At 46.9% G+C, this 16,044-nt stretch overlaps 1 protein-coding gene and 1 pseudogene across 3 annotated transcripts in view; one reads left to right on the top strand and one right to left on the bottom strand.

Moving 5' to 3' along the window:
* Positions 1 to 4,070: 4,070 nt before the first annotated feature.
* Positions 4,071 to 11,863, top strand: LOC103742659 (annotated as a pseudogene).
* A 272-nt stretch (positions 11,864 to 12,135) lies between these two features.
* Positions 12,136 to 16,044, bottom strand: part of Pla2g12a (phospholipase A2 group XIIA) — a 22,511-nt gene continuing 18,602 nt past the window's right edge. For 2 of the 3 annotated variants that reach the window (XM_017800803.2, XM_029568675.1), the window contains exon 4: positions 12,136 to 13,047. In XM_017800803.2, the coding sequence (XP_017656292.2) occupies positions 12,929 to 13,047 (119 nt within the window). In that variant the 3' untranslated portion in view covers positions 12,136 to 12,928. The remainder of the gene's footprint in view (positions 13,048 to 16,044) is intronic. The other variant, XM_008843499.3, reaches the window with a different exon arrangement.

The following is a 16,044-nucleotide window of genomic DNA, read 5'->3' as shown; positions in this document are numbered from 1 at the left end:
AGGAATCCCTTAATTTTCGGCTCAGATATAGCTTTAAGTGATTAGCGGGATTTTGCTGCTCCTCCCCCTCCTTCACACAGGATTCTGGGTCCTTGAGAGGCAAGGCCTTCTGAACGTGGGTGTGATGGACCCAGGGAGCGATGCTGTCAACCTTAAGGGCAGTGGGGGTGGTAAATAGCACAACATAAGGTCCCTTCCATCTGGGTTCAAGAGTCTTCACCTTGTGTCTTTTGACCCAGACTATGTCCCCTGGGACTATGCCATGTTCCGTGCTCGGAATTCTCTCACCTTCGTGATATGCTCTGATCAGGGGCCAAATTTCTTGCTGTATCTTGGCAAGAGCTTGCAACACACTCAAATAGTTGGGGGTCAGGTCCTCCACACTGGGGAGCTGTACTCACCGAGTTATGGGTGGAGGGGCCCCATACATTATCTCAAATGGAGTTAATCCGTGCACATAGGGGGAGTTCCGAGCACGGAAGACAGCTAAGTGTAGGAGGATCACCCAGTTGCCGCCAGTCTCCATTACCAATTTAGTGAGGGTTTCCTTCAAGGTCCAATTCATTCTCTCTACCTGCCCAGAGCTTTGTGGGTTGTATGTACAATGCAATTTCCACTCCGTCCCCAGAGCTCGGGCCAGTCCTTGCAGGACTTTACTAATGAAAGCCGGGCCGTTATCAGAACCTATGACCTCAGGGATCCCATATCTGGGACTATCTCTTCTATTATTCTTTTTGCTACTACCTGGCTGGTCTCGTGCTTGGTTGGAAAAGCCTCTACCCACCTTGAAAAGGTGTCTATCATAATACTTGTACCCATACTTTCCTGGTTTTACTTCGGTGAAGTCTATTTCCGAATTCCTCCCTGGAGCCCTCCCTCTCTCCCGCGTACCTGCTGGGTGCACCCCCTTGGAGGCTGGTCTTAGCATGGCACAGCTATTGCATTCCCTTGTGATTTGGCATGCTGCCTTGCTCTGGTGAGGAAACACCAACTGCGCAGACTGAAAAAGGCTGAGAAACTTTTTCCAGCTTAAATGGGTGGACTTGTGCAGCAAGTACGGCCCTAGTGCTTCTGGTAGGATTAATCTATCTCCCTGGTCTCTATTCCAACCTCCCTCCTTAAGCTCCTTCCCCGGGACTCGCTTTCTAATCCATTCAAGGTCCTGAGGGGAATAGTTAGGGTTGGGAGGCAGGGCTGGCAGTTCAGGGATGGGCACCTCGAGAGCTGCAAGTATAATGGAGCCTGAGAGGGCTGCCCTCCTAGCTTCCGCATCAGCAAGTAGATGGCACCGTGGACATGGACAGTGCCAAAGGCATACCTGCTATCTCTGTAGATGTTGGCCCATCTGCCTTCTGCTCTCTCTAAAGCCTCAGCGAGAGCAATAAGTTCTGCCTTCTCGGCTGAGGTTCCAGGGGGCAGAGCTGCACTCCAGATAACTTCCCCTGTGTGGGTCACCACTGCCGCTCCAGCTCTCCTGACCCCCCCCTGTACAAGGCTGCTCCCATCTGTGTACCAATTTAGTCCACAGTTGGGCAGCAGAGTGTCTCTTAGGTCCGCCTGTACCTGGATGATCTCGGAGAGAATCTCTCTACAATTATGGAAGGGGGCCAACAGGTCTGGGTCCGGCAGGAGGGTGGCAGGGTTCAGGGTCACTGGGTCAGAGAAGGTGATTCATGGAGAATGGTAATGGGTTAGTCTAGCATTCGCCATCCACTTTCCTGGAGGGTGCCGGAGAATCCCCTCCATAGTATGTGGGGCTGTCACCCTCAGGTTCTGGCCAAAAGTCAGCTTGTCTGCTTCTCTTACTAGTAGGGCAATGGCTGCTAGGATGTGCAAACAAGGTGGCCACCCAGAGGCTACTGGGTCTAGCCGTTTAGACAAGTAGGCCACCGGTCTCTTCCATGGGCCCAGCTGCTGGGCCAGGACTCCTTTAGCCACTCACTTCTTTTCATCTGTAAACAAGATGAAGGATTTTTCTGGGTCTGGCAGAGATAGGGCAGGGGCCTGGAGGAGGGCTTCTTTTAGTCTGTCGAAAGCCTCTTGTTGTTCCTGACTCCATTTCCATCCCGGCCCTTCCTTAGTAGCCTCGTATAGCGGGCGGGCTATTTCTGCATACCCTGGGATCCAAAGCCTGCAGAACCCAGCTGAGCCAAGAAATTCCCTCACTCCCCGGGGTGAGGAGGGTGTGGGAATAGTCAGGATAGTTTGCTTCATGGCTTGCATGAGCAACCTGGCTCCATCTGATATCCTGTACCCCAGGTAGACTATTGACCTCTGACAGATGTGGGCTTTCTTAGCGCTGGCTCGATATCCCAACCTGCCTAGGTCTGCCAGCAGGCTCCCCGTGGCTTCTTCGCATTCCTCACGGGTTTCTGCAGCCAGCAACAGGTCATCCACATACTGTAGCAGCGTCACGCGGGGATGGCTCCTGCAGAAGGGCTCAAGATCCAGGCTTAGAGCTTCATTAAACAGGGTGGGAGAGTTTTTGAAGCCCTGTGGCAATCTAGTCCAGGTAAGCTGCCCTGTTCTTCCTCCTCCTGGCTCTTGCCACTCAAAGGCAAACAAGGGCTGACTGACTTCAGAGAGGGGAACACTAAAGAAAGCATCCTTCAGATCCAGGGTAGTATACCACACATGGGACAGTGGCAGGTGACTGAGGAGAGTGTAAGGATTAGGCACCGTAGGGTGAATGTCCTCTACCCTCTCATTAACCTTCCGCAAGTCCTGCACCGGCTGGTAATCTCCACTGCCAGGCTCTTTTACTGGAAGCAGGGGCGTATTCCATGCTGATTGGCAAGGTTTAAGGATTCCTGCCTCTATTAGTCTTTGGATATGAGGTGCTATCCCTTTCCCAGCCTCTTCTGGCATCGGATATTGCCGAACCCGGATGGGTAGGGCCGTGGCTTTGAGTGGAACAACAACTGGGGGCAGGTGTTTGGTGAGTCCAATTCCCTCAGTCTCGGCCCATGCGGAAGGGAACCTCTGCAACCAAGAGTCCATTTCTCCCTGGCCCCCCTTTTCTTGATCCGCCTGAAACAGGCGGTGTTCATTGGCCAGGGATAGAGACAGCACATGTACCGGCTGTAGAAGCTGCCCTTCTGAGTCCATGATCTTTATCCCCTTGGGTTCAAAATGAATACGTGCCCTGACCTTGGTGAGTAGGTCTCTGCCCAGTAATGGTGCGGGGCTCTCGGACACGACTAGGAAGGAGTGAGAAACCTGATGTCTCCCCAGGTCCACTTTTCTGCTGGTGGTCCAGGCACATCTCTTGGACCCTGTTGCTCCGTGGACTATGCTTGTGCGTTCTGGGTTCAGGGGGCTGTGAGCTCGGTTGAGAACTGAATATTGTGCCCCAGTATCTACCATGAACACAATGGGAGTCCCCTCCACACACAGAGTTACCCAAGAATCAGGGAGGGGTGCCAAGTCCTGTCCCTGTCAATTTTCCTCTCCTAGGTGCAGGGTCTTAACAGGGTTTCTTCCTCTTTCTTGTTTTCTTTTCAGTGGACATTCTTTCTTCCAATGTTTGTATCCTTTGCACAGGGCGCATTGATCTTGTCCTAGTCGAGGTTGGCGGGGTCCTGCCCTTCGGGGTGACTCAGGATTCTCTTTCACCCAGCCAAGAATATCCTGGCCATCTCCTCCCTATGTTTCTTGTTCTCCCTACTCTGGAACCTTCTGTCCTCTTTCCTATATTTGTCCTGCATCTCCCATTCTTCCTTCCTTAGCCTCTCCTCCCTGTCTTCCAGAGTTTCCCTAGCATTGAAGACCTTCTCTGCTTGCTGCAACATTTCCCTGATAGAGATTTCTCCCAGATCATCCCGTTTATGGAGTTTCTTCTTGATGTCGGGGGCTGCTTGATTGATAAATGAGAGGACCACAGCTGATCTATGTTCCTCTGCCTCTGCGTTTAGAGGGGTGTACTGCCTGTAAGCATCAAACAGCCTCTCTAGATATGCGGCCGGGCTTTCAGTTTCCCCTTGAACAATAGTTTTTACCTTAGCGAGGTTAGTGGGCCATCTGGCGGCTGCCTGGAGACCGGTCATTAGAGTCTGGCAGTAGACCCGGAGATGCTCCCTACCTTCTGTAGTCCCAAAATCCCAATTCGGGCATGTAAGCGGGAACGCCTCGTTGATGGCGGGCTGGAGAGTGGTGGGCCTTCCATTTTCTCCGAGGATATTCTTCCTGGCCTCATTGAGGATGTGCTCTCGCTCTTCCATTGTGAAGAGGGTGCGGAGCAACTGCTGGCAATTGTCCCACATGGGAAAATGGGTGAACATAATGGACTCTACCAAACCTATATGATACTTAGGGTCCTCCGAAAAGGGAGGTTTCTGAGTCCTCCAATTATAGAGATCACTAGAGGAAAAGGGCCAATACTGATATTGTTGAACTCCATCTGGGCCACCCGCCCCAATCGCTCGTACCGGTAAAATAGGCACTGCTTCTTCTGAAGTGGAAGATGGAGCTTCTTCCTCTCAATCCCTGGTCCCTCGAGGCCTTAATTGCATCCTTCCTGTCCCTCTTGGTCACCTGCCCTCCCCCATTGAGGAGTCTGGGGAAGGGGCAGCCTCCTGGTCCCTGTGAGGCTCCACAGCCTCATCCTCCTCTCTCTTGGCTGCCTCGCTCCCTCTTTCTCATGGAGTCGCATATGGGGGTGGTTGCTCGGCAGGCAAGGGGGGGGGTAGAGGGAGGAACTATCAGGGAGGACTGGCGGTGCACTAGGAATTCTACCCTTGCAACAGGAGAGCTTTAAGCCTTCCTGGGCGACAGGACTGAAGTCTTTGGTGGGTCAGTGTGTGGTTTCCCCACCAAAAAGGGACTCAGCCAGGACAGAGGATTCTCGGCCAGATTTTCCCAGTCAAGGATATAGGGAAGTTGGTCAGGGTAGCCCTCGGGGTCCGGCTGGGTGATAACAGCCTTGACCTTACTGATAAGGTCCAGGGAAAGAGACCCCTGGGCTGGCCAGCCTACTCCAAAAGAGGGCCATCCAGCAGAGCAGAGGGTGTCAAACTTACCTCTCTTGATACTAAGGCCCATATTCAAGGCCTGTTTCTTTACTTCTATGAAATGAGAAAAAATTAAACCTTTAGGAGTAGCCCGAGTCTGGCCCATAATGGGGATCATAAGGAAGGAAGAAGGAAGAAGGTAAAGAGTAAAGTCGCCACTCCAAATAAGATGACCAGTGTGTGTGCTTGTGAACGGGTGCCTGTCGTTGCACAGTTTTTTCTTCCGCGGGGGATGCGAATTTATCTGGGATTCACGGCTGTGACCCCCTTATCCTGTCACGGAAGTCTTTCAGCGGCGGGCACCCTAATGGCTCTTAACTGCCTGACCCGTGCCCGTGGGGAGTTTCAGTGGCAGAAAGGAGGGTAGGAGAGCCTTAAACTAGAGAGCACAGAAATATAAATACAAACTACAACATAACAATTAACAACGACACTAAGCACACACACCACATCTGATCATACTTGGACCGGTCCTTCTTTCTCTCTGGTGTGCACCACACTCTCCACTTTCACTTTCACCTTCGGGATCCTCGATACTTTTGGTAATTCTCTCGAAAGGCGTCCACACGGACTGCTGTAGGGTGGTGAGCTCAACCTCCTCTACCTCGGGTGCCAGGTCTCCGCCGATCGGGCTTGCCTTCCTAAGGCTGAGTCACTTGGACCCTAGGGCCAGGGTTGGCTACCTGAACTTCACCCAGGGTCGCTAACCTGGCAGCCGGGACTTCCAACCCGGACTTCCTCACTCGGGATAACTAACCCGAGACCAGACATGAGATGGCGACTCTCGCTTTATACTGGATTTATACAGACATGAGGGAGCGACCCCCAGATTACACTGCCCCGTCCGGACAAAGAGACTCTGCCTCCATTCGTCCTTTGTTCCCCGAGAAGCCCCCTGAATCCCGGACGAGCCCCCAAATGTTAGGGTCCGAGAGTCCGTGGGCTTCCCAGGAAAACAATATGTACGAGCACGGAGATGTAATTCAAGCAAAGTCTTTATTAAGCCAGCTAGCTGGGGTCAACCGTCCTCCCAAGACACACAGGCCTGGTTAGAGCAATCGACCCTGAAGCAACTTCAGGCAAAGTTTATATAGGATTTTCACAGCCGTTGTACCAGAGCCCGTGCATTTTCACACAACCAATAGCTTTAAAATAACTAACCTATAGATTTAAGCCAATTCATGTGTGTCACCCTCTGGGTGGTATGTGTCAGTTTCCTGATTTCTGTAATCTCTTATTTACACAAGCATTTCTGACCGCTTTCTGTTATCTCTCACATGCCTACATGACTTATCACGGGTCACGCTCTGGGGTGGCAGCCCACATCCCGCTATCTATCTCCGGGCGCCCTTATGTCTCAGTCTACTTCCCAGAATTGAGTGGCTCTTACCCAGGAAGTTATAAGCAATGAAGTAATTAAACTTAAGTACTATTAAATTCTCTCTCTCTCTTCAATCTTTGATTCCCTCTGTATTTTTTTTTCCTTACACTGCCTGCCTCTGCCTCTGCCTCTGCCTCCCAAGTGCTGGGATTAAAGGCATGTGCCACCATGGCCGGCCCGATCATTATCATCATCATCATCATCACCACCACCATAATCATCATCATCATCATCATCATCATCATCATCATCATCTAATGTGGGGGGGGGCGTTGGCACGTGAGTGCAGTGCCTCTGGAGACCAGAAGAGGGCGTAGGCTGGAGTGTTTTTGCTCCACTGGTATAGAAATCACCAAAAGGCAAAGTTTAAATCTTAACTGTGTGTGGCTGTCCTGGCCCAGAAGCAGGAGGTAGCAGCTCTCCCGATTAGCTCTGTTACCAGTCTTAGTGCTGCCAGCTCAGCCTTTCTACTGGAGACAGAAATCACAATAATAAAACCAAACTATACACGAGACTTTATTAAAACTTAAGCTGCAGCATAAGGGGATGCAGGACCAGCGCTGCTCCTATAGACAGGGCAGGCTCAGGCATGTGCAGTTTCCTGCCTGCTAATTGTAAACTTAAAAGTTCCCTTCCAGTCTCCAACCCTCCAGTAGTCTCAAAGTCACACTTCCTATTAAATAAGGGATATTTTTAAGAAGACTGCCTCATATTAAGTTATTACTATTTAGGAAAGAAAATAAAATCTAACTTGGTAACAATTGGTCTACATGTGTATTTCAAAAGTCTTGGATATCAAATAAGAGTATGAAGTCAAAAGGTTTTACTGTTCATTTCATTATTTGTGCAAAAAATTTAGAGTTCACGAAGCCAGGCCGTTATTATTTGCTAGAAAAAGCCCCCCCCCAGTATATTGCCTTAGTTAATCAAACTGGGACAAGGTTGGTTTGCTCCAAACTTCCTTTAATCTGCCCTCCTTTCAGGAGTGATGCAAATGAACAGATTAGCTTTTGACTAGGTTTCCTCCACCATTTCCCTTAGCACTTAGGATCTACACACCTGCCTTAAGATGGCCATTCAGGATGATAGCCTACCAACTCTTCAGTCTTGCTGATTTACTGAATAAACCTTTCTCCTTGCCTCAACAACTTGGCCTTAATTCACTGTGTCCTTTTTGAGTGGCCAGGAAAGACTTGGGCTTGGTAATGGTCACTGTCCTAATAATTTCTTCTGTATTAGACATGGCATATCAAGACCTCCAGTGGTAGTTGTGACAGTGGCTTAAATAATTGCAAAGTGCTCTAACAATGATTTGGGGGCAGAAAGTTCAGAAATAATGGTTATTACCACTATCATTTTTTGTTCAGTGAAAGCAGGTATGGTCTTATTCATTTATTTATGGTTTCCTCATTACCCAGAGCTGTTGCCTATATTTAACCACCGATTATGCTTCAGGGTTTCAACACTTGCACTCTGGACCTTACGTGTTTGAATGAGTGTCTGACTTACTTCCTGTGCTCCAAGTCTGACTTTCATAATTTCTGTTTGAGTCCTGACAGAGCACTCACTATACAGGACCCTGACTGGCTAACCTTCCACTTACTTGAAAGGAGCAGATAAAAGAAATTTTTTTCTTGCTAAGTGTCTTATATCAGAATATTGTATTACTTTTTTTCAGAGATATGATCTTGCTGTGTAACTCAGACTGGTCTTGAACTTGTGATTCTCCAGCCTCAGCTTTCCAAGAGTTATGATTACAAATGTGCATTACCATACCCAGCCAAAATATTGTGATTTTTAAATGTTTATTTATGTGTTTATATGCACATGTGTGCAGGTGCAGAAGAGGTCATCAGATCTCCTGGAGCTGGACTTACTGGCAGACGTGAGCCTCTGGAAGTGGGTGCTAGGAAATGAACTCCTTTCTGAAAAAATAGGAAGCACTCTTAACTGCTGAGCCATCTCCCCAGCCCTTGTATTACTTTTATAGTCTATGTAAGTAAGGGATTTTGTTTTGTGTTTTGAGACAAGGTCTCACTGTGTATCCCAGGCTGACCACAAACTCATTATCCTACTGCCTCAGCCTCCCAGTGCTGGTGGTATAGGCATGCATTTCACACATAGCTGCAAGTTACAAAGTAAGATTTCATCTAACATAATGTATAAAAAATTTTGTGTCAGTTGGCAATGTATTATATTATAACAAATACCTGAGATAAACCAACTTAAAAAAAAAAAAAAAACCGCTCAAGCCTCATCCCCCAGGGACCCACTTCTCCAGTTAGGACCCTCCTAAAGGTTCATAACCTAACACAGTGCCACCTGCTGGGACCAAGTGTTCAAACACATGAACCTGTGAAACTTGTATGATTCTGACACTTAAGAAAATGTGTTATAGTTTGGAACCAGAATGTACTCCAAAGGCTCATGCATAGAAAGCTTGCCCCCCCTCTCAGATGCTGGAGCCGTTAAACAGTGCCGTTGGATCATAAGGGTGCTAACCTTATCAATAAATTAAAATATTGGTACACTAGTAATTGAATGAACTGTTTGGAGTTGATGGGAAACTGTAGAAGGTAGAGCCTCCTGCTGCAGATGGAATAGGCCACTGAAGGCTCACTCACCCTGGAAGGGTGTATCTTGTCCTGAGGCCCTTCCTGTCTGTGCCTCCCATGAGCTATGAAGTGAACTGCATTGTTCCACCACATGCTCCCTGGCTTTGTCACTATAAGCCCAGAAGCAATGGAGCCAGGGACCATGGAAATCTTGTCTCCTTTGTTTCCTCTCAGATATTTTGTCACAGAGAGGGAAAGCTGACTAGTACAACCTGAGAGCCAATGAAAAAAAGGGAAAGTTGTCAACAAGGTTTGGAAGGGTACTATAGATATGAAATAAGTAATCCGAAGGCAGAATGAATGACATCATGTAGCCAGCATACAGAAATGACTGCTAATCTAGTTTACCTTGAGTATGTGTCTCATTACTTTATATGGACTGGTTATACTAATTCATTCTTGCTCTTTTATTAATAACTGCTTAAGGACATGGCTGGTTTTGTAGAGCTAAGCAGTATAGAAAACCAGCAAATGACAGGGATGACTTCAATTATCACCTCAGTCATATAAAATCTGAATGACTATGTTGGAGTTAAGTTGTTTGCCTAAAGTAATAATTAAGGATTCCATGCATGCATACCGGGACCTAGTTTGCTCAATGAAGGGCACACACTTGCTTTGTCTAATAGTGACCGCATCTCTTAACAGAGTGGCTGCCACCATCTCACATCCGAAAAGACATGAAATTCACAGAAATGATACATAGTCAAAGCCAGGAATGCAGCCCTTTTCCCACTGTTTGTCCTGCCCAGTTCTGCCTGATGTGCTATCCTTTTTTGAAATTCCAAGCAGTTTACTTTAGTAACTTTGGCCACAGCTTACCCAAAGGCTACACGTGTTTTGGAGTTTGGGGTTTGGGGGTAGGGAAAGTCAATACTCAATGGCCATTCTAAGAATACAGCTGAGACAGCATGGCTCGGGAGGCAGAGGCAGGCGAATCTCTGTGAGTTCAAGGCCAGCCTGGTCTACATAGTGAGTTCCAGGACAGCTGGGGCTGCAGAGACCCTGTCTCAAAAAGACAAAAAAAAAAAAAAAAAAAAAAAAAAAAAACAAAAAAAAAACAGCTGAATATTCTGAGTCTGTTAAAACATTTCCAAAATTTATAGACGTTTTTAGACGCTGCCTAAGTTTTCTGGGACTTGCTCTTGAACTTGTTAATGATTTTCAGTGTAAACAAGAGATTCATAAAAGACAGCTCTTTCTACCTTCCCTTTCCTTTCTCTTGACATCACAATTAAAGACTTGAAAACACTTATCAAGAAATAATTAAAAAGAGGCTTGTCATGCCCACTGCTGAAGGAGCTGATTAACCGCTGTGGGGAGATGATCTACTTTCAATACTGGCTGCCTCTGGGGACCCTCTCCTCGTGATATTTGGCTGCGGCTTTGTGGCCCAGGTGGTACTCAGCAGGGGCACCTATGGTGCTTTCCTTCCTATCAACTTGGCCTTTGGCTTTGCTGTGGCCCTTGCCATCCTGGTGGCTGGCCAGGTGTCTTGAGCCCACCCGAACCGAGGTGACCTTTGCCATGTGCTTCCTGGTATATGAGCCCTGGAGCAAGCTGCCCCATCTACATGCAGGCTTAGACACTTGGAGCCTTTTGGGGTGCTGAGATCATTTAGTGGCTATACTATGATTCAATCTGGGGCTTTGGAATAATGAACTTATTGTCTCTGGCCCCAGTGGGACAGTGGGCATCTTTGCTACCTAATCCCTCTGGACACCTGGACATAGTTAATTGCTTTTTTGATCAGTTTATAGCACAGCCTCCCTCACTGTGTGTGCACTGGCCATTGTTGACCCCGACAACAATGTGTCCCCTGTGACCTGGAAGCCTTTACTGTGGGCCTTGTGATTCTGGTCATTGGCACCTCCATGGGCTTTAACTCTGGCTGTGCCATCAACCCTGCCCGCAACTTTGACCTTTGTCTTTTCACCACCCAGGTTGGCTGGGCTCAGATGTCTTCAGCACCAGCTGACACTGGTGGTGAGTACCCACCTCTCCAGTTTTGGACTCCACTGCTGGTGTCTTCATGTACCAGCTTATGATCAGCTGCCACCTGGAGCAGCCCCCACCCTCCACTGAGATGGAGAATGTAAAGCTGGCCCACACGATGACACACAAGAAGATGATCTGAGTGGGAAGCAACCATCTCCCACTGCTTGTTCTCATGAGCATCCACTGACTGTACGGGCCACTCCCTTGACCTCTTTGAAGGTCAAGAAGGTCCCTGTCAACCCCACTCTGCTGGATGGCCCTCGCCAGAATTTCCACTAGATTCTGTCCAAAAGGATTTTAGGCCCTCACCCTTAAGAAGAGGTGGGATAGTAGAACCAGACATCCTTTTGTTTCCCAAAGAAAGAGAACATGCAGTGGTTTTGTGTGTATGTATTTATGTGTGTGGTTTCCCAGACATTCAGGGTGGGCTACCAAGTTTTCAAAAAGGATCCCAGCAGCTCAAGGGAGCCAGGGGGAAGTAAAGGTGATAACATCCATCTGGGAGTGAAGAAAGCGTAATGGTGTTTCTCGGGACCTCCACGTGGCGGTAGATCCAGAGTATGTGTGCTTCTGAGTATGTGTGTGTCTGCCCTAGGGGGCCACAGCTCCCATGTGGAGCTATGAGATCACTGAATAGGAATTCTGTAACATGGTTCTCTTATAAGAAGGGAGGGGGTTGAAATCCAGATCACTAAGTTTCATGTTTGCTGTTTCTTTTCTTTTTAAATACAAATATATAGAGATGTTACAGTCTTAGGGATAGTGGCAGGGAGACTCCACTTTAAGAAGGAGTCCTTTCCTCCTTTAGCCCTCAATTCAACAATGTATTCTTGCCTTTTATTAAAAAAAAAAAAAAAAAAGATGAGGGCTGGAGAGATGGCTCAGCACTTAAGAACAGTGACTGCTCTTGCAGAGGACCTGGATTTGACTTCCAGCTCCCACACGGCGGTTGGCTAAGAACAGTCCATAAGTCCAGTTCCAGGGGAATCCGAAGCCCTCTTCTGATCTTTGTGAGCACTGCACAGCATGGGGGCACTTACATACATGCATACACATAAAATAAAAATAACTGAAATTAAAAGAATAAAATATATGCCTAAAACAAAACAAAAGGAAAGAATCGAGAAGAAAACATTATTAAGAATAACTTTTATTAAGGCCACAACTAGTAAAAGGTTACAGTCTTTTAAAAATATTCCAGATCTATGATGAGGAACGGGTACTAGAAAATAAACATCCAAGCACAACAGTGTATAGTCTCCTTACGTGTTATTAAACAACTTTTCTCAAATTTATGGCAAAAGATGACATTTGACACAGGTGGTTGTAAACGGGAATGCTGGGCTTCTGAATCTTATTTGTATCAGAATACGTAGACGTTGAGGCTGTGCCTGTAAAGGGTGACAGACAACGGTGCCGACTGTACAAGAGAAGCACACGGAAGCCTCGCTCATGTAGCTAACCTGACCCATTCCTATCTTTGTGGGCTATACAGAAACGTGTTATATGTAATTACAACAGAGAAACAGTAAAGCCAGTTCCTTCCAGGCACAAATGTGTATTTGAAATTTCATCGTTAACAACATTTTTAAGGGAAGATTTTCTTTTGTTTCAAAATAAGGTAAGGTTGGACAGCATTTATAATGAATTTTACAATCAATTTCATTTTTTTCTTTTTGTGTAAGTATAGTTATGAAAAACTGAGTAGCCACTGAGACCCAGACACCCAGCAAGATACCAGGAAGGCAGGCGAGCCCTCCCCTCTGTTTGTTCCCTCCCCTCTGTTCTTTCTTACTTTTAAAGTCAAAATACAGTCTTAAAATGACTTCACAAAACTAAGGCAGCTTTAGGCTGTGAAAACACCAGTTCTTTGGCGAAGATTATTTTCCTCTGTTTTTGTGTGCTTACCAGCAGCCAGGATCTTCTTAAAGATCTGTTTTTTCTTCATAACGACACCTACATGCAGCTCGCTGGCTGTCCAGGTACGGCTTACAGCCTAAATGTATAACACTGTCAAACAGGAGCTCCACCGTCGTTTCACATGCTGCAGAGTGCAAATGTGTCATTACTGCTGGGCAACTGCCAACAAAGCACGGCTCTGTTCCCACCTGTCACCTGCAGCACATGCACACTTACAGGGGCACTCAGACACACAGGGGTCACAGTGCACGGCTCTGTTCCCACCTGTCACCTGCAGCACATGCACACTTACGGGGCACTCAGACACACAGGGGTCACAGTGCACGGCTCTGTTCCCACCTGTCACCTGCAGCACATGCACACTTACAGGGGCACTCAGACACACAGGGGTCACAGTGCACGGCTCTGTTCCCACCTGTCACCTGCAGCACATGCACACTTAGAAGGCCACTCAGACACACAGGGGTTACAGTTATACAACCCTCTCACACCTCAGCAATACCTGCAGATTCTATTTTAGTCTCTTTTTCATATTTTTTGTTTGCTTTCAACTATTCAAACCAATTATTTTGTACTAGACAATTCTTTATTGAAATACTGATCAGTTAATTTGTGTTGATTTTCCTTTTGGCTGAGAAATAATTGATAAAAATGTCTGATAACTCCAAATTTTGCCTATCAAGATGTTGTTGCTGAAGATTAAACCTAGGACCTTGTAGATGCCAAGCACATGCTACGCTCTCAGTGCTGGACAGATGCTTGAATCACAGAAACTTCAGGGCCAGAGAGATGGCTCAGAAGGTAAAGGTACTTGCCACCAAGCTTGATGACTTGCATTTGATCCCTGGGACCCACAGAGTAGAAATGGAGAACCAACTTCCACATATAATAAATGTAATGAAAAAATTGTAAAATAATGCCCACCGCCCCAAACCTCAAAGCACCATTATGACCTATGGCTTCTAAGAACTGGTCACATTATGTAAAATGCTTATACTAAATGGAACCCATTTTCTTTTTTTGACCATTTCCCAAATGTGGCTTGGGGATGGATGGTCACAGGAAGCAAAAGTAGTTTTTCCTGGTATGGTTTAAGACTTTTTGAAGACTAAAAAAGGTTACCATCTTGTCTTTCCTATTCGACAAAATCTGAAACATACATCTACAGAGATGTATCACGATTTAATTTATCCTTTTTAAAGCTCTCTAAAAGACTGCCATTAAAAAGCACAACCAACCAATGAAATGCAAACTAAACTGCAAGACATTTCAAGAGAAGAGCATGTGACCACACTGTGTCCTTTCAGGTGAGAAAACAGGAAATCCATGCCTGTGCTTTGGTTTGCTACCTTAGCTAGAAGTGTGCTGGGGAAGGAGCAAATGCCAGCTTTGCCTGATACAGACTTCATGGACAGTTCTCACTAGGCTTTCCAGTTAGAGCTCAGACACAAGAACATCTTTACTAAAGAACAGTCTAAAAGAACCCTGGCTTTGGAGTCTGATAGCAAGGCTGACTTGGGACAACTTACTGCTTTCTGAAACTGTTTCCCTCCTCTAGTGCTTTGGATTTTGTGAGCATCAGATGAGAACATGAATGCGTCACCTAGCACAGAGTTTCAAGGCCAATGTGTACAAATGTCAGGTTTTAACATTTTCTTTCCTGCCCTTCTCTGTCAGTCTTCTGACTTCAGTGTATGGTACATCATTTGGCTTTACAGCAGGAAGTCTTATAAATGCTGGTATGTGAACAGTGATTTATATTTCCACAAATATTTCTGTTCACGCTGTGACAAGGCTGATCTAAGGTTAGGGTTCCACTGATGCAGCTTTCATGACTTATCACGAAACTTTCAGTAACACAGATGTTTTTGACTCACTCGTGCTCTGCTAAGTAACACCAAAAACATCACTAGTTCACCAAGCTGGATTTGGATGGGATCATTTCTTTGATCTGTCACTGATGCTCCATCTGGGATAAACAGATGTTTCTTTAAAACTACCAAAGAAAGTCACACAACAAATTGGCAACCTAACAGAGGCCTGAACAGTACCAAAAATGAATCTGGAACAGAAGCACCTCCCCCTGCTATGAGCAATAAGACACGAACAGAGGCTGAGCTGTCAGGAGAGGCTAGACAATCTGGGGGAGAAATCCTAGTATGGCCACCTGCCTTCCTCTGTATAGTAAGAGAGGTATCACACACCTTGTGAAGAGCATCTGCCATTGAGTTCAGTAATGCCTCCCACATGAAGGCTAAGAGACTAGAGTATATCCAAATACATGAAAGGCAGCACATATGGGAAGAAATATAAGAAGCCCCTGCTACAGATGAGATGTGCAACTGAGGCTGAGCTGTCTGCCCAGAGGGACTTGCCTGTGTAAGAGAGAAATTACAGGAGGGAAGCAGACACACAGGACACACGGATCTCTGATATGGCAGAAGCATGTAAGCGGGAGGGTGACCCAGAGGGACATGCTGACTGCCATTTCCTGTGGCTGGAGGGAAGTGGGGAAACAAAGGAAGAATACAAATTAGATCTCTGCTAGGGAGCCTTTCCATGGATCCAAAAGCTAGGAACCCATGGGAGGAATCAGCCGGGGGAAGAAGAATCAGGTAGATAAACGACAATGAGAGAACTGGGTAGCAGAGGGGCGGTATTTAATGCCCAGCTCACCAGGCCGGTGAGGCCTGTGCTTACCAGAGAGTTAAGGAAGACATTAATTCAGCAGGGCCTCAGACCTGGCACAGTACTGCAGCGGTTTTGCTGTACCCCTGGTGGGACAGGGGGCCTCTCTGCAGCAGAAGACACTGGCCCTGTCATGTAAACCAGGTCTTAAAGGTGCTAAAGCAATCAAGATAAAAGAAAGGCAGATAAAGGGACCTGTTCCAGTCACTTAAAAGTAAATGTGGAAAGATCTGTGGTGAGCCAGACTTCCTAGGAAAATGGTTGATACAGAGCCAGATGCTTTGCTTATGAGCCTCCAGTAGGCTTTAAAGCCCGAACAGCAATTCACCAAGGGGGCGTATAACAGGGAGATGCAAGTATCTTCCTTACACCTCTCTGTTGCAGTGGAGGAAGATTTCTGGGGTAGAAAGCATCCCAGGTACTTCCTTTAAAA

Source organism: Nannospalax galili, unplaced genomic scaffold, assembly GCF_000622305.1.
Source record: "Nannospalax galili isolate Female #2095 unplaced genomic scaffold, S.galili_v1.0 scaffold571, whole genome shotgun sequence".
Taxonomy (NCBI): Eukaryota; Metazoa; Chordata; class Mammalia; order Rodentia; family Spalacidae; genus Nannospalax; species Nannospalax galili.
The sequence above is the reverse complement of the archived record's forward strand: the minus strand, read 5'-3'. Positions and strand labels throughout refer to the sequence as shown.